The following is a 25,395-nucleotide window of genomic DNA, read 5'->3' as shown; positions in this document are numbered from 1 at the left end:
TTTATCATCATCTGATATTTAATATAGCAAATGGGGGAAAAAAGGGAATTACAGAGTACAAATGATAAATTATTCATCAAAACAAGCTAGAAAAAAAGTTTGTGCCCTTGACTCAAGGCTTCCCACAGAGTGAGCCACACCAGCTTAATAGTCCAGTACAAACACAAGGAAAATGCTCGAAAATGCTGGCAAAACATTAGTCATTACACATTTAAATGCCAGCCTTTTCTTTTTCTTCTTGATTAGACATTTTAAACACATCTGCGTTTGGCACCTATGACTCACTCTTAAGCAATTGCTACAGTGTATTTTTTCTTCCTCCTTTGTATTCACAGTCTGTCACCACTGGTGGAATTTATCCTCCACATGATAACACGATGCTACGAAAAACATTAAAAAAATGCAAATACAAATAATGATAATCCCGCCCACTCGTGGTTAACAGAGCCGTTAAGAAGAGCAGAGCCAAGCGGAATGAGGCTCGATGCCAAGAGTTGACTGTTGACACGACAGCAGGCGAGATCATCAGTAGCACATGGAATGATTTACAAGAACATACAAAAAAAATTATAAATGAAACGTTAAGCAGCCTTTAACCAATGTGACACACAAAGTCTCCACTCCACATGGTTGTTGTGTACGCAAGGCAGACAAGCACCATTTTAGAACTGGTTCCGTTCTAGATTCTTTGGAACCTCGATGCTTTCACGGAACGTGGCCACAAACCGGCTTGCGTTTCCTGGGCCTCCCTCACACAGTTAAAACAAGCGTTTTGTCGCTGCCTTATACCTTACGTGAGGCATAAGGCCGGTTTAATTCATTCCCTAAGGAAGTCACATGGTTTGATAAAGCCGACTTGCTTCGCCGCTCTCTGGCTTCCCCCCCCCCCTCCCCTAAGGCAAGTCAGCTTTATGAAACCATGTGACTTCCATAGGAAATGAATTTAAATGGGCTTATGCTTCACGTAAGGCATAAGGCAGCCATAAAACGAGTGTTTTAACTGTGTGAGGGAGGCCCACCAGTTTTTAGCAGAACCAAATCAATTGGTGGTGGCATAGCTGAATGGTTATAGAGCCCACCTGGGGAGCAGGAGTCACTAGATGCCCCAGGTTTGAATCCAGGGCTGGCCAGCAATGTGTCGAATATGACCAGTCGAAGTGTTCATTTCTACAAGCTACAAGCTTGTAGATCTGCTATTTTGTAAAAATCGTGAAAATGTGTGCAAATCTTTGAATATATATTATTTTAAAGCGAACATTCTTACTCCAATCTTCGCTTCTGGGGGTCCCTGGAACAAAATATTTTTGGATGGGGGTTGGCGGCCAAATATATACATTTTGGGGTCCTTGACATGAAAAAGTTTGAGCATCACTGATATAGAAACATATGTTTTTCAGAATAATGTTGGGATTTAGAAGACATTTGTAGAATCGGCTTCAGGTCTTAATGACCCTTTTATAAATCAGACTGAAGTGGACCGTGTCCACTGTGCACAGAAAGCGTGTTTTGGGTTGTTTTTAGTTGCCAGAGATTTTGTGCCGCTCAGTCTGAATCCTGAAAAGTAAGTTTGGGCTCAGTGCACATGTGGCGCTCTGGACACGATGCCGTCACGGTCGGGTGGAAACTTGTCCAGAAAACCGTTCCATTTCTATTATCATTTAAAAAAAACAATTTAAAATAGTGATAATCTACAAGCTCACAACGTGAACTGGCATTTTCTTTTTTTTTTACTTTTTACCCCCAATTTAGTCGTTATGCCAATTAATTCCTCGTGAATTCCTGGCTGAATGGCCAGCATGTCCAATGCGCTTCAATGCAAACACTGGGTTCTGGGGGCTTGAGTCGAACCCACAACCTCTGCAGTGGTGGGCAGGCACTTTACCACTGCTTCACCCGAGCACCTACAGTAGATCTGCAATTTTCACCACTACTTTTGTGCGACACTCTTGTATGATGAAGTAGGGCGTTGATTAACAAAAACATAAGTAGTTTACCCTCTGTACGATGTACAGTCAACAATGCCAAAAAAATCAAATGTACGATAATTTCACCATATCACAAAAAAGGTGCATGAATTTACTAAATTCCCTGGCTGCTGATTGGGGATCTGGCTTGTCTTTTCACAATAAGATCTGTACTTGGAGGCATTAAAGGCACTGGTCGCGTCTTTCCAGTCCAGTTCCAGGTTTTATTTGAGTACGATCCAGGAAGGAAGCCTTTTTCCACACAGCAACACTGTTATGTGTTGTGTATTTCTCTTAAGTAGTTGTGTCAAACAAGGTTGTCTCTTTACAATAAATAAAAAAAATGTGTGAAATTACATATTTACACCTGTGATTTATCTTGTCTTTGGCTGTAGTCGTCTTTAAAATATGATAATGTTAGTCATCTCATCTGGTATGATAATTTAACATTTCCCATCTGGCAACATTGTACGTCGCTCAAAAAACACTTCCTGTGGACACGAATCCTTATACTTGCGTACCGCGTCTCCCACCGAAAATAGCCGCTTAACGTTATTTCGGCAGCGTGCCGCAGTGTCAGCTGGCAAATGGGACACCGGTCTATCAATTACACACCCCATGAAGCCTTGAATTCATGGAGATTTTTTAGTTTTTGTCACATTCCTAAGCCAAAAATGTGATGACCGGGTCATCGGTCAATAGGAGACTCAGTAGAAGACTCTTTGAGTCTCAGCCGGTCATCAAATTACTGGCTCAGGAATGCGACAAAAACTAAAACATCTCCATGAATTCAAGGTTTCACCAATTCATCTGACACAACCTGAGACCCATGTACGCACACAATCAATCTCCTATATACATACTTCTCATACAACAAATACAAAAAAATAGCAGATCTACAAGGCTCACAAAGCGTCGCATCGCGGCACGCTGTGAGCTTGTAGATCTTGCTATTTTGGAATCTTTTTACAAAATTCGGTCAGTTATGTGACTTTGTTCGACATGTTATTACAATTGTGCACCTCCGAAAATACGTGCCCCAACCCCCCCAGGAATGTATGTGCATGATTGTGTGTGTGTGTGTGTGTGTGTGTGTGTGTGTGTGTGTGTGTGTGTGTGTGTGTGTGTGTGTGTGTGTGTGTGTGTGTGTGTGGACTAGAGAGGAGGGTCCTTGGGGTGCTTGGAGTCGTACTCCTCTATGAAGGCCTGCATGGCCTCCACACAGCGGTGGCCGATGTCCCGCAGGTTGTCCTGGAGAGACGTCTGCAGGGTGGGCTCCAGCAAGGGGTCTTTGGCGATCAGCATCCTCACCACCACCGCGAACGTGTCGCAGTCCTGGCGGTACACCTGTGGAAGATAAAACAACACAATGATGAATGATGAGTACGGCAGGGGTCTTCAACAGGGGGTCCTTAGAGATACAGCCAAATCTTTGCTTTGCTTCTGGGGGTCCCTGGAACAACATATTTTACAAAAAAAAAAAAAAAAAGTATATATATTATTCAAAGATTTGAACACATTTTCACGATTTTTCTAAAATAGCAGATCTACAAGCTCATAGCACCAAGTGAGATAATTGCGATTGCAATTGTGTTTCTGTTGTTGAACATTGTTGGAACATTATGAATTAAAATTACATTTCTGTTTGGCCTTTAGGCTTCGTAAACAAAAAGGCGCACCGAGCAGATACGACAAATAACTTACAGCATTTAATAACTTGACGTGAGTAGTGGAAAATAGCAGATCTATAAGCTCAAAACGCGTCAGATCGGCTATTTCCACAATTTTTTTAAATGCATATATATAATATATAAATATATATGAACATTTATCAACATGGAAATGATTATGACGATTATCTCAAATAATTGTGATTAGGGCGATTGCGTTATAACTGTAACAGCCCTACAATGGACCACACTTTTTTGTGTTATCCTTTTTTAGCATAACCTTTGACTGGTACTACTATGTACTGTTAACAATCTTTTAATAAAAGTATTATACCTTTGGAAAGTGTCATTTGTTTCATTGTTTGTTATTATTCAGACACAAGCTCTTGTTGATATACTATTTCATTGGTTCAATATCTATAAAACACACACGCACACACACACACACACACACACACACACACTTAACCACTTTTTTATAGCAAAAATAGCAGAGCTACAAGCTCACAACATGCGCCATCGCAGCACGTTTGTGAGCGCACAAACGGTCAGCTTTTGACGGCACTAGAGCATTGAGCGTGTGAGTGTGTATATTCTTGTATTATTAATACTATACTTGTGACGGCCAAATGGGGCGGCGGGGGGGGGGGGCCTCGAGTGAGACGTGTCTTAACCCATTAAGACTGGGAACGCCAATGTCATTTTTTGATTGCTTTGGCTAATCAAAAATGGCAGATCTACAAGCTCAAAGCGCTACGAGCTTGTAGATCTGCTATTTTTGAAAAATAAATTGTGGAAACGTTTTGCAAATCTTAAAATTTTTAACTCAAATACATATAATTTTGGAGGACCTTGACATGGAAAAAGTTGGAGCACAACTGCTATAGCAACATACTGTTGGGATTTAGACAACATTTTTAGATATGCGTTCGGTCGCCCGCAAAATGTTTTGTTCCAGGGACCCCCACCAGAAGCTTACAAATGTTCGCTTTAAAAATATATATATTCAAAGATTTGCACAACTTCTCCACGATTTTTCCAAAAAAGCTCATAGCGTGGCACTATGAGCTTGTAGATCTGCTATTTTTGGAATAGCCAAAGAAATCTTAAAATGACACAGATCCGTTCCCGGATTGAAGGGGTTAAGAGAAACCTTGAGTGAGACGCTGAATGGATTAGCATTCCATCGCAGAGCGCACAAACCGGCAGCTTTTCACTGCACAACAGCATTGAGCGCACGCACGCGTGTGTGTGTGTGTGTGTGTAGTGTAGTGTACTTGTATTATTATTACTATACTTGTGAGGGCTAAATGCTGGTAGACATTGTGAGGATCATTTTCCTGATCCTCACAAGAAAAAGGGTTGTTTTATCGTTAAAGAGATTTTTAGAGATAGGTTTGAGGCGATTCTTTAAAAAAATCTAGATCCTAACAGTTTTTTTAAAAGAATCTAAAAAAAAATGTTTTCAAGATTTTTCAAAAATAGCAGATCTACAAGCTCATAGCGCGGCACTCGGTGCCGCGCTATGAGCTTGTATATCTGCTATTTTTGAATAGCCAAAGAAATCTAAAGTGACACAGATATGTTCCAGGTCTTAATGGGTTAAAGATTAAGGTTGGGGTTGGGGATAGGATTAGACATTTAGAGGTTAGGTTTAGGGGGTTGGGGTTAGAGTTAGAGTTTTCCCCTATTTTATACTTAGTTGTGTGGTGATATTAAACACCGAAAAATAGCCGATCTACAAGCTCACAAAGCTTCGCAGCATGACGCTTTGCGAGCTTGTAGTTCGGCTATTTTCAGCTATTTTAAATGCCATCCTAAAATGGTAATCTCTGCCTAAGGATAGCAGTGCAAACCTGTGTGTGTGTGTGTGTGCGTGTGTGTGTGTGTGTGTGTGTGTTATGTCTGCATCAGCTATCTGTTGCCAGACAGCCTCTCTATCTTCTCCTGTAACCATGGCGATATCAAAAGCAAAGAGGGCCTCGTCTCTAGCGAAGAACAACAGATCTTGGAGCGAAGGCCTCGTGTCACGTTGGAGACCGCCATGAAGCACGCGTACCACTGGTGAAAAGTAATTAGGTACATTTACTCCAGTACCGTACTACGGGTAAGTGATCTTTTTATGTTAAATGTGTTAAATAGCTCTATATTCTGATAGTAATCATTGCTATAGAGTGTCAGTGACAGGAGTCTCCATGTCTCTCCACCTCTTTAGTGAACAGAAAATGCTTTTTTGACACAGTGTCTGGATGACGATAAATAGGCAGGGACCCCCCTGAGTCTATAAATGTATGGAAAGATGTTTGTTATTTCTTTAAAAAAAACGTATTTTTAATGGGACATAATATGCTGTATATAGCTGTTAATATAGTTGTTAAAAAGTTACATAGTGCTGCTTTAAGAAACATTTTGAATACAGGAACCTTTACTTGTAAACAAAGTATTTTTTACCATGTGGAAATTGCTACTTTCACGAAAGAACAAAATCTGAGTGCTTTTTTCCACCGCTGGTCATCACTGTGTCAGAGTCCTGCTGTGTCATGGAGACGAAGCATTTCATAACTGTCCTCAAAAAGCCACAGGCTTTCACATTTAACTGAAATAAATCACCTCTCCTCCAATCAACTACCAAAACCTCCCATATCAATCATGTCCACATGATGAAATGCTTCTTCGTTGGGCGCACAGTAAATTGAACTGCCTCAGGCTCCGTGTTTACACGATTCGTCACTGTCGGGCAGAAACCTCGTATCTACATAGTTCAACAACAGTTTTTTTTTCCAAAAAATGAACGCCCAAGTTCATCATACCCGAGTGCTGCACAAAAGTAGTGAAAATAGCTACAAGGTCACAACGCTACGATCTACAAGGTCCCAACGAACCTTGTAGATCGGCTATTTTCAATGTTTTAAAATGTTTTTTTTAAATAATAAGAAAAAGAAAAAGAGAAACGGTTTTAGATATACAAGGTTTCCACCCGACAGCGACAAATGTTTAAGACAGCACCAGTCTGATCGATTGACTTCAAACTTAGCGTGCCACGGATGACCCGCGGGCGTCCAGTGGGAATTCGGTCAGACAGGCGGTGGTCCACAACCGAAAAACCACGAATGTCTGTCGGCGAATCTACGATTCTACGATTCTACAAATGTCTTCTAAATCCTAACAGTTAAAAAAAAAAAACGTATGTTGCTATAACTTTTTCATGTCAAGGACCCCCAAAGTAACATGTATTTGGCCGCGGACCCCCATCTCAAAATATCTTGTTCCAGGTACCCCCCAGAAGCAAAGACTGGAGTTAAAAATTTTGAAAATATATATATATTCAAAGATTTTCACTACTTTTCACGATCTTTCTAAAATAGCAGATCTAACAAGCTCATAGTGCGGCACTCTGTGTTTGTAAATCTGCTATTTTTGAATAGCCAAAGTATGAAATAATGGTTAAAGTGGTTACACAGATGCGTTCCCGTTTGGACGGGCTAACAAAAAAAGAAGTAGTATTTACTTTCTTTATCAATTTCTAGTGTGCATGCATACGTGTGTGTGAGTGCGTGCGTGCGTTGACATTACACCCTCACCTCCTCTATCTCTTTCCTCTTCTGTTGGATGGCTCGGTTGCGCGCCGTTATCCGACTCAACGTGGAGGGGAGCTCCCTCTCTCGACCTCGCTCTTTCTCGCTCTCCTGAGAAGCCTGCAGGACAAAGAGAGGAGAATAATTCACATTCAGGAATTGGCGTTAATTTACAAAAAAAAAAACTGCAAGAAAATCATCCAAAATTTGCTAAAGTTGGCTCACAACAAGCTCACAACACGTTACGACGACGCGTAGTGAGCTTGTTGTAAATGATTCTATTTTATTTTATTATTCTAGAACATTTTGGAAAGTGACAATGGTTAAGCGTGTGTATCTGTGGTATATGTTCAGTTGGCTGTTCAATAATATTCATAGATAAGGCATTGCAGCTGCGTTGGAGGACGAAGTAATCGTAACTCACAGCCTGGAAAATCAATATGTGTATGTATTCTGTTTGGGGTGTATCTTGGTGTACAGTATGGACATTTTGTGAGTGTCTTATAAGCCTGTGCAGGCTGTGCATCTTGTGGTGCAGGATCTATCTATCTATATATCTATCTATCTACACATTAAAGTTCCTTCCCTTGTAGTAAGCTGATATCCAAGTGTGAAAAACAGGTGAACTTAAGAAAGGTCCAGCTCAGTTGATTTTTTATTTATTTTTTAAGCCTTTATATGGTCAACTTTAAAAAACGCAGATATGACCAACGCGTTTCGGCTCAAGCGCCTTCATCAGGGTCCAAGAATTGTGACATGCACACACTCATCATTATATAGCGACCACGGACTGTCAATCATCATTAAAAAATCTATGTCACAATACAAATGTACACACATTATGTCCACACTACTTGTCAGATGGCAATAACAAAATATAGGAACAGGAGCAGATAAACTACCCTAAAATGGGAGATGTTGTAAGCTTGCAGATCAGCTATTTCTGCTATTTTAAAATGTTTTGGAGAGTATAAAATTATTAAATATGTCAGTAATTTCTTAGTATATAGTTATTTGTCATATCTACCCCGTGCCATTTGTGATAACGAAGCCTAAAAGGCCAATCAGAAATTTAATTTTTATTAATATGTTCCAATGTTCCAACACAATTAAATCGCAATTCGCAATTATTTGTGTGACAATTAATCGTCAACTTAAAATGTTGTAACCTTGACAGCCCTGAAAACTTGAAATCAGACACCCTGGTAGTACCGGCAGGAGATTAAATAAAAGTACAGGAGAAAGCAGCAGCAGAGGATTGTTGCGTGTACTTCACTTACGTTCAACTGTTTGTCTTTCTCTCTGCTGGAAGAAGACCTGGGGAACAGAGGCGTCAGGGGAGCTGGAAAACACAGAAAGCACACAATGTCAACAGGAGAACAACACGAGAGAGAGAAGCTGAGAAAACGGCTAAAAGACACTACTAGGCTGGGTGCTGGATCAAAAAAGTTAAAACAATATACAAGAACAAAAATCCGTACACCAGAATTGCTGCTCATTCAGACCTTTTGGGGCTAGAGTCTGCAATGTGTGTATCCAAAACAGTTCCCGTCAGACACAACACTGCAACACAACCCAGCGCAACCTCACTGCTGCAACACAACACATCAATGTGTTGAACCCATTAAGACCTGGAACGCATCTGCGTCACTTTTTGATTTGAGCTAAAAAAGCATTATTTTACACTTTGGCTATTCCAAAATAGCTACAAGCTCATAGACCGAGTGCCGCGCTACGAGCTTGTAGATCTGCTATATATTTTTTTTATCGTGAAAATCTTTGAATATATATAGTTTTAAAGCGAACATTTTTAACTCAAATCTTTGCTTCTGAGGGTCCCTGGAACAACATATTTTGAGATGGGGATTGGCGGCTAAATACATATCATTTTGGGGGTCCTTCACATGAAAAGGTTTGAGAACCACTGATATAGAAACATACGTTTTTCAGAAAACTGTTGGGATTTAGAAGACATTTGTAGAATCAAATTCAGGTCTTAATGGGTCATTTGAATCCTGAAAAGTTTACAGTTTTGGACATGATATGAGGTTTCCACCCGACAGAGACATTATGCCTGAACGCTAGGGCTTGTGGGAAAAACATTGACTCACATAAGAATCGCAATTCTTACAGTATGTTCTACTACCATTCTGAATCGATTCACAACTTCCAAACATTTTTTTTTTTTAAACGTTTCATAATTTAGCATCCCTCCTCCTCAGCTAGCCTAAGCCTACTCATGATAAATTTATATACCACCATTTTTATTTTTTACTATAACTTGTTATTCTCTCAGTCACTGAGAATTGAGCAATACAAAAAGAAAAAGGTTTTATTTGTGCAAGTTTAACATGAATACATGTAAAATTTTTCATTAAGTTTTCTAATATAAAAACTACATTATCTTACACACACACACACACACACACTAATTTCTTGCCATAAAATCATGACATTACACAACAACATTCTTATATTCCCCTGAATCCAGAATCTATATTTAATCAAATCCTCAAAAATCTAGATCAAAACTGAGACAGTGAGCGCTACGCAAGGGATGGGAACCATAATCGTTATCTCTTAACAATAATCGTATTTCAGAGATAAAAATGTATCGTGAAATTGTCCTCTGTCTTACACTGAGACCAATTAGTTTTTACTGAGCTGCATACCCGGCAGCAGTGAAACCCTCTGTAATTAGTAAAACACTACCTGTAAAGAGCACACTTATTTCACTCTACACCAGGGGTCTTCCAACAGGGGGTCCGGGACCCCTAGGGGGTCCTCAGAGTTACTACAGGGGGTCCGCCAACTCTTTGTGTGATATGATTGTTTTTTTTACCTTAACCACTTGAACCCTAGCATCCGTTTTCTGAGGAGAACTTTAGCCAAAAATAGCAGATCTACAAGCTCACAACGCGTTCGTGAGCTTGTAGATCGGATATTCTTGGCAAAGAGGTATAGGTGTAGAGGGGAAAAAAGTCTGCGGCCCGAATACATATCAATCTGGGGGTCCTTGTCATGAAAAAGGTTTGAGAAGCGCTGCTTTAAAGGAGTAGTTCACCCAAAAAATTACTTATTTTCTATCAATTGCACACCACATGAAGCCTTGAATTCATGATTTTAAAAAAAGTTTTTGTCGCATTCCTAAGCTAATAATTTGATTCCTGTCTCCTACCGGCTAATGTATCCGGTAGGAGACACAAAGTAGATTATTTGTGTCTCCTACCGGAAATACACCCAGTCATTAAATTATTGGCTTAGGAATGCGACAAAAACAAAAACAAATCCATGAATTCAAGGCTTCATGGGGTGTGCAATTGATAGAAAATAAGTACTCCTTTAAGCATATTTTGATCATCGCGATTATAGCGTCAATCGGAATTATTTTGGGCCACAGTAATCGTGACGTGAAATGTTTCGTCGTCCTCCGTCTCCCTACGACTACGACTCCCCCACAGAGCAGAGCAGAGCAGAGCTGTGATAGTACGGTTGCATTTTTAGAGCATGGTTTACACTATGGCTCAGTGTGGTGGTGGTGGTGCCGCTGTCTCTCCTCAATCTCCTGTCCAGAGAGTCAGAGCTTTGTATTGTGGTGCAAGGAGCAAGCAAGCGGCTGACTGGGGGCTAAAATTAATGTTTCTTTAAGCGGGATCTGTTGGGTGTGATTTGAGAAATCTGCCTCGCAACGTCTGACTGCAGTGCTGCTATGTGAGGCGATAGCGTTGTTATGGCTCATTATATGCTGCTCTCTCTCTCTCCCATTTGCGCTCTACTGTCTCTCTCTCTCTCTTTCGCTCTCTCTCGATGAGTCACCATCATCGCACCATCTCTCAGGCACACAGAGAAACCCGTTTCTCACACACACATTTGTATTACTATACGTGTGAGGACACCTAAGAACTAAGATGGTCAAACTAAAGCCTCATTAAAGTATTGGACTACATAGTCGTGTGTGTGTGTGTGTTGACAAACTTGTTATGCTTGTTATGGGCTGTTTTTTATAATCTGGCTACGATTGCATTAACCCCTTAAGACCGGGAATGCATCCTATTAAAAAATAGCAGATATACAAGCTCATAGCGCGGCTATGAGCTTGCTTCTGGGAGTCACTGGAAAAAAATATTTTGCGATGGGGCTTCGCGGCAAACATACATTTTTGAGGGGTCCTTGACATGAAAACATTTGAGGACCACCACTGACATAGAAACATATGTTTTTTTCAGAAAACTGTTAGGATTTAGAAGATATTTGTAGAATCCCCCAGAAGCAAAGATTTGAGTTAAAATGTTCGCTTTAAAAATATATATATATATTCAAAGATTTGCAAATATTTTCACGATTTAGAAAAAAATACCAGATCTACAAGAGCTTGTAGATCTGCTATTTTTTGAATAGCCAAAGAAATCTAAAAATGACACAGACACGTTCACGGTCTTAATGGGTTAATAGCCCCCCCTTGACAATAATAGCATCTGTTGATGAAGTCCCGGGGCGGGTCGCCTGTCGCCTGATTGTAATTATTTGAGGTAATCACATTTTTTTTTTTGCTTATTACACTGCTCGGTTGAATGCTTGATTCTGATTGGTCAATCACATAAACATTTTTTATAATGACCGCTGAACTCGATAACAGACCTCTTGTCTAATCAAAGACTCAGATCACCTGGCTCAAATCAGCTTGGTTTTGTGCCGTATCCAACATGGCAGCCAGGTAAACAAACACACAATGTAATGTACAGCAAAACATTACTCACAAGAATGTTTTTGGAAACATTTGAAGTGAGATATAGACCGAATATTGATCAATACTTCCTGTTTTCGAAGAAGACCACGTTGCACTGGCATAAATGTATAGAATACTTTTATTACAGTATATGAAATCCTTTGTTTTGTTTTGACTTAAGTTTTTAATTTATTGCCGTGATACATACCCCGTTTCCCACTGTAAATTTACTCTTTGTCTGTATTTGTCTGTATTATTTTTTACTCACGTTTATTCTGTCGTCTTGAAAAAGTTAGGCTAAGTGATTTTCTTTGGTTAAAATAAGTGTTAAATAACTCTATATTCTGATAGTACTCATTGCTATAGAGTGTTTGTTCAGTAACAAGAGTCTTCATGTCTCTCCATCTCTTTATTAAACAGAAAATGCATTTTCAGGTCGGGATACCAATGTCATCCAATCAGGATAGAGAACTCGGACAAGATACAGATTAAACAAGTGAAATTGGAAGTGATGACACCAATAAATGAGCAGACAAAATTGGAACTGGAACTACTATAAAAATGAAGCTGATAAATGGGTACTCTCTCCTGATTGGCTAAAATGTATTTGAAAAAATAAAAATGTATTTTCTGTTTATTAAAGAGCTGGAGAGCCCTGTTACTGAACAAACACACTCTACAGCAATGATTACCATCAGAAAATAGTGCTTTTACCTTTTAACAAAAAATTATGTTTTAACCACAAAATATCACTTACCCTACCTTTATTAATTGTGCTGTCGTGACGTCTTAATGCTTAAATGTTTTATGTAAAACTCTTTGAAACATGTGTTGAAACATGTTTTACAAGTTGCCTTGCCTTACATAATCTGCATTCCAAATCTTTGTAAATCACACAATGGAATTTATGCCTCGGGCTGTGCCAGCACTGGTCTATACTGCCACCCACTGGTCACATATATAAATGCACAAATACTGTACTCCTTTGAAGCACATAAACATAAATGTTTAAAGCGAACATATGTAACTCAAATCTTTGCTTCTGGGGGTCCCTGGAACAACATATTTTGAGATGGGGGTCGGCGGCCAAATACATATAATTTTGGGGTTCTTGACATGAAAAGGTTTGAGAACCACTGATATATAGAAACATTTTTTTTTTTCAAAAAACTGTTAGGATTTAGAAGACATTTTGTGGAATCGGAATCAGGTCTTAATGGGTTAATATAATTCTGCTTAAACCTGGTGGAAACGCAAGCCGGTTCGGGGGCCGGTTCCATGAAAGCACCACGGTTCCAAGAATCTGGAACCAAACCAGTTCTAGAAACTGGTTGGAAAAGGGGCCTGGTGGAAAAGGGGGCCTGAGAGTGTGTACAGAATACAGATGGAACCAAATGGACCTGTAAGGGTTCATTTGCACTCAGTTAAATGAACATTGAGTATTACAGTGTAGACTGGGGTCACACGCATACGGTAAAATAGTGTGTGAGCTACCTCCAACTGAACTCTGTTATCAGCATGGAGGACTTTCGGGAAACAGGATAAAGGACTATTTGATCAGCTGTGTGAGTGTGTGCAGACTGTGTGTGTAGACTGTGTGTGTGTGTGTGTGTGTGTGTGTGTGTGTGTGTGTGTGTGTGTGTAGACCGTGCACATGTCCTGCTACTGAAACGCCACTAATCTGTATTGTTTTACATTGTTTCAATAGATTTTTTATGTTGCTTGTTTTAGTTTTTTTTTATGTGAAACGTTTTTTTGCTGCCATCTTGGCCAAAAAGATGGAAATTTTGTTTTATATATATATATATATATATATATTTATATATTTTATTTATTTTATTTATTTTATCTGATCTGATCAAATGAAACGTGGTTTAGGCCAGTGGTTCTAAAAGTTGTATTGGGACGCTAGTAAATATCCCTGTATTGTTTAATACAAGGATATTAAACAATGTATTGTTCGTTTCCTACAAATGTATTGTTTAATCATTGGTTCAAAAGGTTTTCAAAAATGTCCGCCTACAAAATAATTTCATAGACGAATGAAAAGAAATTCCATAAATTAGAAAGTAGCAGATATACAAGCTCACGACGTGTAGATCGGCTATTTTTGCTGGTTACATCAAATTCCTCTAGCTAATAAAGTTAGGGAACCGCCGTAGATTGTAGATTGGCTATTTTAACATTATTCGCCTCTTTCTTATATCATTTGTCAATTTGGACAACGTTTGACCAGTTTTTATTGTATAGTTTGTTGATTACTTTTGATGCAGTAATGGTCTTTTTTTCCCTTTTCGAGGTATTAAAAAGGGCTTAAAAGGCCTCAACCCATTAAGACCAGGAACACATCTGTGTGTCATTTCAAGATTTCTTTGACTATTCAAAAATAGCAGATATACAAGCTCATAGTGCGGCACAGAGTGCCGAGCTTGTAGATCTGCTATTTTTGAAAAATCGTGAAAAATGTGTGCAAATCTTTGGATATACGCATTTTTAAAGCGAACATTAACTCAAATCTTTGCTTCTGAGGGATTCTACAAATATCATCTAAATCCTAACAGTTTTTTGAAAAAACATATTTGCTATACTATCAGTGGTTCTCAAAAATGATACGGCCGTGGACCCCCATCTCAAAATATTTTGTTCCAGGGACCCCCAGAAGCAAAGATTGGAGTTAAAAATGTTTGCTTTAAAACAATATACGTATATTAATATATAATATATATTTTCACGATTTTTCAAAAATAGCAGATCTACAAGCTCGTAGCGCGGCTATGAGCTTATATATCTGCTATTTTTTAATAGCCAAATTGTAAAATAATGCTTTTCAGCTCAAATCAAAAAATGTCACAGATGCGTTCCAGGTCTCAATGGGTTAAAATGTGACTTCAGTGTCCCCCCCCCCCCCCCAAAAAAAAAACTGGAGGGGACCCGACCCACAGGTTGAGAACCAGTGCTATAGGGGACGTTGACAGACAGTACCTGTGAGGCTGTCTTTCGGAGACGAACTCTTGTCGTCCTTTCTGTCCTTGTCTCTCTTCATGTCTCTTTCCTTCTCTCTCTCCCTGATCCTGTCCTTCTGCCGTTTGATGTCCAGCGCTGACGGGGGGTGGTCCCTGTGCTGGAAGTACCCCCCGGAGCCGGGGGGGAAGTGGTGGTACGGCCGGAAGCCGAAGTGAAAGGCCGGTTTACGGAAGGGATACTCGTGATGATGCACATGGTATCTGCAAGGATTTAAGAGACACAAAGTCAACAAAAGCCATCATCATCATCCCTCAGCCTTCACTTTAATCATCAATATCACTTTATATGCATTAGGATAGGAGTGGACAGCAATATTACATTTTCTAGTATATCAACCCATTAAGACTTGAAGCCGATTCTACAAATGTCTTCTAAATCCCAACAGTATTCTGAAAAAAACGTATGTTTCTATATCAGTGGTGCTCAAACTTTTTCATGTCAAGGACCCCCAAACTTAAATGTATTTGGCCGCTGACCCCCATCTCAAAATATTTTGTTCCAGGGACCCCCAGAAGCAAAGATTTGAGTTAAAAATGTTTGCTTTAAAAAAATATATATTCAAAGGTTTGCACAAGTTTTCACGTTTTTTCAAAAATAGCAGATCTACAAGCTCGTAGCGCGGCACCGTATATCTGCTATTTTTTAATAGCCAAAGTGTAAAATCATGCTTTTTTAGCTCAAATCAGAAAGTGACACAGATGCGTTCCAGGTCTTAATGGGTTAAAACTCTTCTTTTTTTTATTCTGAGGAGAACTTTAGCCAAAAATAGCAGATCTACAAGCTCAGCTTGTAGATCTGCTAGGTTCGGCGTAGAGTGAAAAAAAGAGCAGACACAGTAAGTACATTCAGCAAGTACAGAGTGAAAGGTCAAGTTTACTAAGTATTGACGGTTCAAGTGGTTAAATGTCTGAAAATACACATTAACATGAATCCAACATACACTGATGACAGTGTCTGTCAAACAAGTCTATAAATCTATCTATGATAAATATCTATGAAAAAGTGTAATCTGCAACACAATTTTATTTAATATGTAGTGGGGGTCCCTGCTTCATCTCTCAGCTAGGGTGTCCTTGGGCTGAAAAACATTGACCCATGGATTAAAAGGAGTAACCTTATCTTCATATAATCGGTCCTCACTAATGCTCATAATAAGAGAAGGGCTGTGAACAGTTCGGAAACCTGCCTACCAGTGACATCATCGGTAGGTTTGGTCATTTCAAACTTCTTCCTTTTTTTCTAATGCAAGAACAATGGCCTCTATTTCGTTATGCTAACTGTCCAGGAAGAGAAAGGCTGTCGTTTCTATTAGCTTGGAATACATTCACTTCCCACGAAAAGGTAAACAAACAGAACAAACATTATTATGCAAATAGAACCGTGCCGGTCCTACCGAGGCTTGTAGAATCCTGGTATCTTATAGGCACTGGTGGGTACTTTGGATAGCCACGCTCTGGGTCTGGATGGACTTCTGACTCGTCTGAAAGGAGTTTTCTTTTCAGCAGTCTGAAAGAACAAGTGCTAGCATTATTACAAACACACTGGAATCAAACACTCTTTCACAGGTTGACCAGACAGACTGTCCGGGTTTCAAGCTGGATGTCCCGGCAATTATCTCTAAAACATTCAAATGTTCCGGGTTTTTAAACATTCGCTACCTAATTGTCCCGGTTTTCTCCCTTTTTGGTTTATTTTGTATATATATATGGCTACTCTAATCTTTCAGCATATAGTTGCTCGGACAGCAACGATAATGCTGAAAGATTACAATACCCATATATTTTTTTAAAGAAACCTCTTATCTCCATGTTTAAACTTTGTGTTTTTTCGCAAATTAACACATTACTTGATCATACTACAGCGTCACGTAGAAGTAGCAGATCTGCAAACTCAAAACGTGGTGTGAAGACAATATACTGTATGATGTTTATTATATAATTTATGATATATTGACGTATAAATCAAGCAGAGCTGCTGTAATGGTGTGTTCACACGGGCAGATTAAAAGATACAAAAATACACCGCAACTTTGACGCTTTGTATCTGTGTTGCTCAACGCTGTCGCTGACGTCATCAAACGTGCGGACATCGGAGCTACAGTTGTATCTGTTGTATCTGGAAGTTGAACCCAGCTCAACTTGAATTTGTAGCTTCGTATCTTTGTCTCTAGAGCTACAGCTACAGACGTCGGATGTATCTTTCTATCTTCATGTCGCTGGTTTCCATTGAAAATAAATGGTAGCATGTATCTTTTAATCTGCCCGTGTGAACGCACCATAAGGCTGTGTGTCCAACAAAGTGTTTTTTTTGTGTGTCAGCTGAAAAGGCAAAGTCTCTCATCCAAACCAGATGAAAACAAACACTAGAGGTGAACGCAGAGCACAGACTTTTCTCACAGGAAGTGACAAAAGAAACGCCTACATTCTAATTTGGACCCACAAGGTCACATTGTCTGTCTGTGTACAGTATTTACATGAGGAGCGTCTCATGTAAATACTGTACACAGACAAGACAACCGAGTAAACACCAGGCCATCCACTGTAAGCCACGTAACCATGGAAACATTCAGTGCACGAGATCAGCAGACTCAAGTCGGAGCACCAGCCTATTTTATTCTTGTTGGTGCAATCGTTTTATTCATTACTATTAGAAACATTAAGTCAATATGTCGTTGCTGTAGTCCATATTCCAACTTTTTGTGGGTTTTTTTTCGTAAATGAACGCCTTGATCATACCACAGCGTCAGTGGTGGAAAAAGTACAAAAATTCTTTACTCAAGTAAAAGTACCAATACTGCAATATAGAAATACTCTGTTACAAGTAAAAGTCCAGAATTCAAAATTTACTGGAGTAAAAGTACAAAAGTAATAAAGTATTGGCATCAAAATGTACTTAAAGTACCAAAAGTAAAAGTACTAAAATGTTTGAAAATAACAGATCTACACGCTCACAACGCGTCGCGATGCGACACGTTGTGAGCTTGTAGATCGGCTATTTTCAAATAGCCTAGGTACAAAATAGTGCTAAAGTGGTTGGTGTATGTTTCATAATATCATAATTTGTATCTGAAAAGTAACTAGTAACTACATTTTCAAATAATTGTAGTGGAGTAAAAGTACAATATTTGCCTCTGAGATGTAGTGGAGTAGAAGTAAAAGTATTGGAAATTGTAAATACTCAAGTAAAGTAAATACCTAAAACTTTTACTTAAGTACAGTACTTAAGTAAATGTACTTGGTTACTTTACCCCACTGCACAGCGTCACAAAAAAATTATCAAAAGTAGCAGGTTTACCAGGCTAGTTGTCCTGTCGGTTAACCACACCTTTCAACTGTTGTCGCGGGCGGAGCGTGTGCATGAGAGTGTGAGACGAGCACACACACCACAAGCTCACAACACGTTGCATTTTCACTATTTTAAAATGTTTTTAAATGATAAAAAGAGTAACGTTTTTTTGACCTACCAGGTTTCCACCCGACAGCAACGATATACAGAATATCGTATCTGTCGAGTTGGAAACCTGTCCAAACAGAACTGTATTCAAAAGCATCAAAACTTAGCAGATCTACAAGCTCAAAATGTGCTGCGTTTCAAGCTTGTAGATCTGCTACTTTTGATGCTTTTGTGTGATGCTGTAGTATGATCAAGTAGGGCATTTTTATATCGTGACGGTTTTGGCAAATCTTTGAATATATATATTTTAAAGCGATGCCGCTTTAATAGACAAAAAAATCTAAAATGACAGAGATGCGTTCCCGGGTTGAAAGGGATAAAGTGTTCACCAGTGACAATCGCACCGATGCTAAAATCCCTCTCCAGTACAAGATGGAGTTACAGAGACCCTCTGAATTGTATGTCATGAAGGTCGGTCACATGATTAAAACTTCATTTCTAACGAACGCCAGGCCGATGTTCTGATATATATTACATATTTTTGCATGTAACTTTGGTATTAGGCCTATGGCTACTTTTACTGTGTTGCATTATTGTTTGCAGTCAAGTGCATAGGAGTGGCAGCACTTTGGTGGTCTGTGGAAATGTATATACAGGGCTTTCCTGCTTGGATGGACAGGTTATCCAGCCTTTGATATTTGATCTTTGGGTGTGGTGTGGTGTGGTGTGGTGTGGTGTGGTGTGTCACCAGAGCTTCGGTGACCAGGGGTCCCCAAAGATGCTAATCAGTATTGCCATGTCGGCTTATTATGAGCGACTTTGGGCTTGTTTTTCTGTAAAGTCGCTTATAAATATTTTTGGTTTCATAATGTTGTTAAAACCAGTGGTTCTCAAAGATTTTCATGTCAAGGACCCCCAAATTAATATGCATTTGTCCACGTACCCCCCCCCCTCTAAAAATATTTGGGGCCAGGGACCCCCATTTGTTGTTAAAAATGTTTCAAGATTTTCTTTTGAAAATCGCCAATACATACGTTTAAAGTGGCCTAGTCGCTTCTTTTGGGCTTGTTTTCATAGACCTGGTTGCTTTTTTCTCACGCAAAATCTGGCAACACTGATGCTAATCCAGTTCTGGTTTCACGAGAGTGCAACCCCCGCTTGTTCCTACGCCCGTCAGACTGCCACCCCCCCAAATTAACCAAATGGAACCTACGGGTCCATTTGGTTCCATTTGTACACTCTCTCAATTATGGGGGTCCTTGAAATAAAAAAAAGTTTGAGATCCACTGATCTAGGAGTAAATAAAAATTGCAGCTACAAGTTAGTAAAATAATAATGTAAATTGTTCAGTAAGAGTATAAAACAGTAGTGCAACTGAAGCATTCAAAATACTAAATAATTGATGACTGTAAATGACATAATCATCATGTAATAAATGACATGGTATGGGAATGGCACAGACCAGTGCTTCTCAAACAGTTTCATGTCCGCGGACCCGCATTTGAAAAGATATGCCTCAAGGACCCCCATAAGAGAGGATTTTTGAGCGGTGCAACCGCTCCTATAAGAGGGTTTAGGACCCATCCGTGGTGAAAGTTTTTCTTTCGCTGTGACGCCATGCTGTGGAAAACACGCCCATAGGCTAAGCTCTGCAGGACGTGCTGTGATTGGCTAGCGAGACACATGATGAAATTAACTTCAAACTTCGCAGACGCGCTGTGATTGGCTAGCGAGACGCATGATGAAATTAATAATAATGTAAAATGGCCTAGACTGACAGACCGATACCAGCATTTTAGGCAGTATCGGCAGCTTTCCCCGATACTGGTAGTATCGGGAGTGGTGGAAAGTAACTAAGTACATTTACTTAAGTACTGTACTTGAGTACAATTTTGAGGTATTTGTACTTTACTTAAGTATTTTCAATTTCCAATACTTTTACTTCTACTCCACTACATCTCGGAGGCAAATATTGCACTTTTACTCCACTACAATTATTTGAAAACTTTAGTTACTAGTTACTTTTCAGATATAAATGATTACATTATAAAACATACATTTACCACTTTTGCCCTATTTTATACCTAGGCTATTTGAAAATAGCCGATCTACAAGCTCACAACGCGTCGCATTGCAATGCGTTGTGAGCTTGTAGATCTGCTATTTTCTAATATTTAGTACTTTTACTTTTGGTACTTTAAGTACATTTTGATGCCAATACTTGTGTACTTTTACTCAAGTCAATTTTGAATTCTGGACTTTTACAACTTGTAACAGAGTATTTTTTATAGTGCAGTATTGGTACTTTTACTTAAGTTAAGAATTTGAGTACTTTTTCCACCACTGAGTATCGGTATCAGAATAACTCTACCTAATGGTTCTCTGTGATGATGCCACCATCCTGGCAGACTGCAGTGGCACAAAAGTGAAAGCGAAAGTACATTTAATGTAGTTATAGCCTGAGGCCTCATTACAACTCCACGGTATGCAGTGTTGCTTTCCTAAAAAACAGAAGCTATAACAAGCTACCTTGTTATAGCTTGTGGATCGATTCTTTTCGACCAGTGGTTCTCAAACTTTTTCATGTCAAGGAGGGCCCCCAAAATGATATGCATTTGTCCGAGGACCCCCATCTGAAAATGTTTTGTGCCAGGGACCCCCAGAAGAGAAGATTTGAAGAGGACAACTTTGTTTTTTTACAACCAAGGTTTATGTTTTAGCTTGTAATTAAAGTAAATAAAAGACGGGTGTTAATTTTTTTTCCCCCATTTACTGCTTTCTATAGTTTTAGCAATTTTCGCGATCTTTTTTTACAGTGGGTGGGGGCATGCGGGTAGCCTGGTAAACCCTCCCTCCGGAAATCTAATTTCTATTTGATTCCTGGAATCAAATAGAAATTAGATTTCCGGAGGGAGGGTTTACCAGGCTAGCATGCGGGCAGGTGGCTAAATATGTCTTTTTTTTACACAATAACCCGGCGATTTCTTTACTATTATTTACAGTAGCTCTTCTAGCCCCCAATAACTCACATCTGGCCATCAAAGACCACGGGACCTTTTTTATTGTGTAAAAAAAAAAAGACATATTTAGCCACCTGCCCGAATGCCCCCGCCCACTGTAAAAAAGATCGCGTAAATTGCTAAAACTATGGAAAGCAGAAAATGATTTTTTTTTAACACTCATCTTTTATTTACTTTAATTACAAGCTAAAACATAAACCTTGGTTGTAAAAAAAACTAACTTGTCCTTTACAAGAAATTCAAGACTATTCCACATTTTTCTGAAATTTTCGATATTTTTCTGAAATTTTCAAAAATAGCAGATCTACAAGCTCGACAGCGAGGCACAAAGTGTCGCGCTGTCGAGCTTGTAGATCTGCTATTTTTGAATAGCCAAATGGATAAAGTGGTTCAAATGATTGTGATGCTGCTGTATTAACAAATTTAGCTGAGGAACCTCCCCAAGGACCCCCTGGTATGTTTAATCCCAACAAAGGGAATGTAAGCCATCTTTACCTTAACAGCAGAAGATGAAGATGAAGATGATGAAGACGGTACCTTAACAGCAGAAGATGAAGATGATGAAGACGGCACAGAGCTGTCACTTGGCCTCTTGTTGTCACCAGAAGACCCAGAGCTCTGCTCGACTCTCTATGGGAGGTGAAAGCAGTGGTTTAGTTAAAAGGCTCCAGTACATTTCATCATAACATCATAACATAACACCAGTGCATACAACCAGTGGTGGAAGAAGTACTCAAGATATTTTACTTAATACCACAGCATAAAAATACTCTGTTACAAGTAAAAAAGGCCTGTGTTCAAAATGTTACTTGAGTAAAAGTACAAAAGTATTGGCATCAAAATATACTTAAAGTACCAAAAGTCAAAGTACAAAGTGTTTGAAAATAGCAGATCTACAAGTTCACAACGCGTCACGATGACGCGTTGTGAGCTTGTAGATCTGCTATTTTCAAATAGCCTAGGTATAAAATGGGGCTAAAAGTGGTTAATTCATGTTATATAATATAATATTATAATTTATAATAATATAATTGTAATATATAATTTATATCTGCAAAGTAACTAAAGTTTTCAAATAATTGTAGTGGAGTAAAAGTAGAATGTTTGCCTCTGAGATGTAGTGGAGTAGAAGTAAAAGTATTGAAAATTCTCCAGTAATGTAAAAAATACTGGTACTTAAGTACAGTACTTGAGTAAATGTACTTAAGTTACTTTACACCACTGCATACAACATGCGCACACACACACACACACACACACACACACACACACACACACACACACACACACACACACACACACACACACACACACACACACACACACACACACACACACACACACACACACCTGTCAAACCACTTTTTTTGGTCATTTATAGGTGAACATTTTAAAAGATTTAAACATTTTGTTTCCGCCAACATTTCCAAAAATGTCTTAGATTTTAGCGTTGCGGCTGTTCAAAAATAGCAGATCTACAAGCTTGCAGCATGCCGCGAAGGGGGGGGGGGGTCCCGATGATTTTGGGGGTGGTCCCCAGATGACAGTGAAGAGACAATTTAAGGACTTTGTCAATCGGCAAATATTATATGAAAATGTAAATAGCTGAGCTACGATCTCACAATTCCCACAACATAAATCTGTGGAACTGAGTCAACCAAAATGTAATGCCTCAACTCCTACAATTCCAAGTGCTTATCAGGGTGGGGTTGTCCCCAGTTCAAATCTGATTATTGTGGGGGTTCACGGCCTGAAAAGGTTGAGAACCACTGGGCTACATCAACCTTCAAGTCATTGTAATGTTGAATACATTGTTCAAATCTGACATACTACTACTGTAGGTAAACAAACAAAGCCTGAGGCAAACGACATAACTCATGCAACTCAGTGACTGATCTTCTGCAGTGACAAAATGCAAACAACATAACTATAATACAGGGCTAAAGTCTAGCCTTGGATCAAGGCTATCATAGATGTATGATCGATTTTGACATTTGCATTGATAGCATATTATACGAAAGTAAAAGTCAGACTCGATTAAATACATCTATGTTAGTCTTGAATCCAAGGCTAACATGACACTCGTCTGTCACGAGCGTCATGGCGCTACTTGTTCCTGTTTTTGAAATGTTTACATTTACAATCAGTACATCTACATAAACGTTAAGATTTCAAATATAAAGTGCTGACCCCACGGTCACGGATGTTACAAGTTAAAGCGCACTTGTCTAAGTACCCGAATATTCCGTATTGTTCAATAAAAAGCTTTTTAATCTAATCGGCGGCTATTTTTAGTTTTTCTGTCATTAGTATCCGGGTGCAATACACCTCCCAACCGATAGGGGCGCGTGGTTGAAAGCATATGGAGAAAATTCGGAGAAAGTGGCCGGCGATCGGATTAAAAATCTTTTAATTGAACAATACGGAAGATTCGGGTACTTAGACACGTGCGCTTTAACTTGTAACATCAGTGGCTGGGGGGTCAGCACTTTATATTTGAAATCTGAACGTTTATGTAGCTGTACTGGTTGTAAATGTAAAATTTCAGAAAAGAAGAACAAGTAGCGCCATGACCGTGATGGTAGGGCAGTCGTGTTTCAGGTGCTACCATCGGTGCAGTCACTGTCTGAGGCTCGATCTTCCAGTGACAAGATCAAAGATGTTAACGACATAAAAGCACGTTTTACTGTACCTTGTTCGGTGTGTCGAAAGAAGAACTCATGGTGGCCGAGTTCTTCTGTTTGTCGCTATAAGACAGATAAATGTCTCTTAGACTGTTGGTGTCGTTGATCAGGAAGCGTTTCTCTGCTGTTGTCTCCTCTGGTTTGTTCATCTGGATTGGAACACTTTCTGTTTCACTTTTACCGTGGATTACCTCCTTCTTCTTGTATGATTGTGATTGTGTAGAGGAGAACATTAAGAGACCGCAGGGCAGGGCTTAAAGTCCACTCAGAGTTATTATTGTGTCCCGTTGTGGCTGATGATGTTTGATTGTTTGTTGACACACAAAAATATGCTGTTTTTTAACCGATTCCCCGGAAGAACTGCTTGTAGTTCTGACACAAAGTTGTGTTGCTGCGATCAGTCTCACAACATGCCGTTCCTTTTACTTCCTTTTACACTAATGTAATCCACAGTATTGACAGCAGGTTCCACATAGAAAGCAGAAGCAGAGCAGAAGAGCAGAGAAGTGGTTTCGGTTGAGTCTGTGTACCTAGTGTTGTGTCGTATCTTCCTCAGAATGAATGGATCTACAGCTGACTGTTGATCCGAGGTCGATGTTGTGAGTTTTAATGGTTGTTGTTGTGACGTGTCTTCGCCATAGGGTGGCGTAGGTTGACCGCTGGAGAATAATGGAGAGGCGTGGCATTTCGTGTTAGAATACATACAGCGGTGGTAAAAGTACTCACTTTTTTTTAATTTTACTTAAATAAAAGTATCGATACTGCTATGTAGAAATACTCTCTTACAAGTAAAAGTCCGGAATTCATGATTTACTTGAGTAAAAGTACAAAAGTATTGGTATCAAAATGTACTTAAAGTACCAAAAGTAAAAATAGCCTACTCATTATGCAGAATGTCCCATTTCACAACTTTTCAAATGTATGAAATGTATAAAATAATATTTTGGAAATAGCAGATCTACAAGCTCACAATGCATGGCGTTGCGAGGCATTGTGAGCTTGTAGCTCGGCAATTTTCAATTAGCCAAAGTTTAATAGGGAAGACAGACATGTAGAAATGTAGACTCTGTTACAAGTAAAAGTCCAGAATTCAAAATGTACTTGAGTAAAAGTATTGGCATCATATACTGTACCAAAAGTAAAAGTACTAATTATGAAAGAATGTCCCTGTGGTGCAAAGTACTTTTGCTGCTGCTGTGCTAAAGGTAAATCTTTGTTATACTGGTTTTACAGGAGCCTTCACTAACTAACTTATAAACACTCAGTGCTGCTGTCTCTCTAAAACATCTCTTCTTTCACTCTCTGCTGTTTATTCTGTTGCCTGCTATTCTTTCCCTTC

The 25,395-nt window shown here is 39.2% G+C and overlaps 1 protein-coding gene across 3 annotated transcripts; it reads right to left on the bottom strand.

The window, feature by feature from the left end:
- On the bottom strand, positions 1-24,662 carry LOC308097539 (uncharacterized protein). 3 transcript variants are annotated; one of them, XM_080445369.1, is made up of 7 exons: positions 24,065-24,662; positions 21,868-22,002; positions 16,353-16,465; positions 14,918-15,159; positions 8,490-8,551; positions 7,216-7,329; positions 1-3,311 (listed from the first exon to the last, which is right to left on the bottom strand). In XM_080445369.1, the coding sequence occupies exons 1-7, from the start codon at positions 24,287-24,289 to the stop codon at positions 3,120-3,122; spliced, it is 1,083 nt and encodes a 360-aa protein (XP_080301495.1). In that variant the 5' UTR covers positions 24,290-24,662; the 3' UTR covers positions 1-3,119. The 3 variants fall into 3 exon arrangements, with proteins under 3 accessions (XP_080301495.1, XP_080301496.1, XP_080301497.1); XM_080445370.1 differs by having other exon boundaries at positions 21,874-22,002; XM_080445371.1 differs by having other exon boundaries at positions 21,910-22,002.
- Positions 24,663-25,395: the final 733 nt, after the last annotated feature.

The sequence above is a fragment of the Gymnoscopelus braueri genome (assembly GCF_963280865.1).
Source record: "Gymnoscopelus braueri genome assembly, chromosome: 12".
Classification (NCBI taxonomy): Eukaryota; Metazoa; Chordata; class Actinopteri; order Myctophiformes; family Myctophidae; genus Gymnoscopelus; species Gymnoscopelus braueri.
Note: the sequence above shows the minus strand (reverse complement) of the source record. Positions and strands in the feature narration are given on the sequence as shown.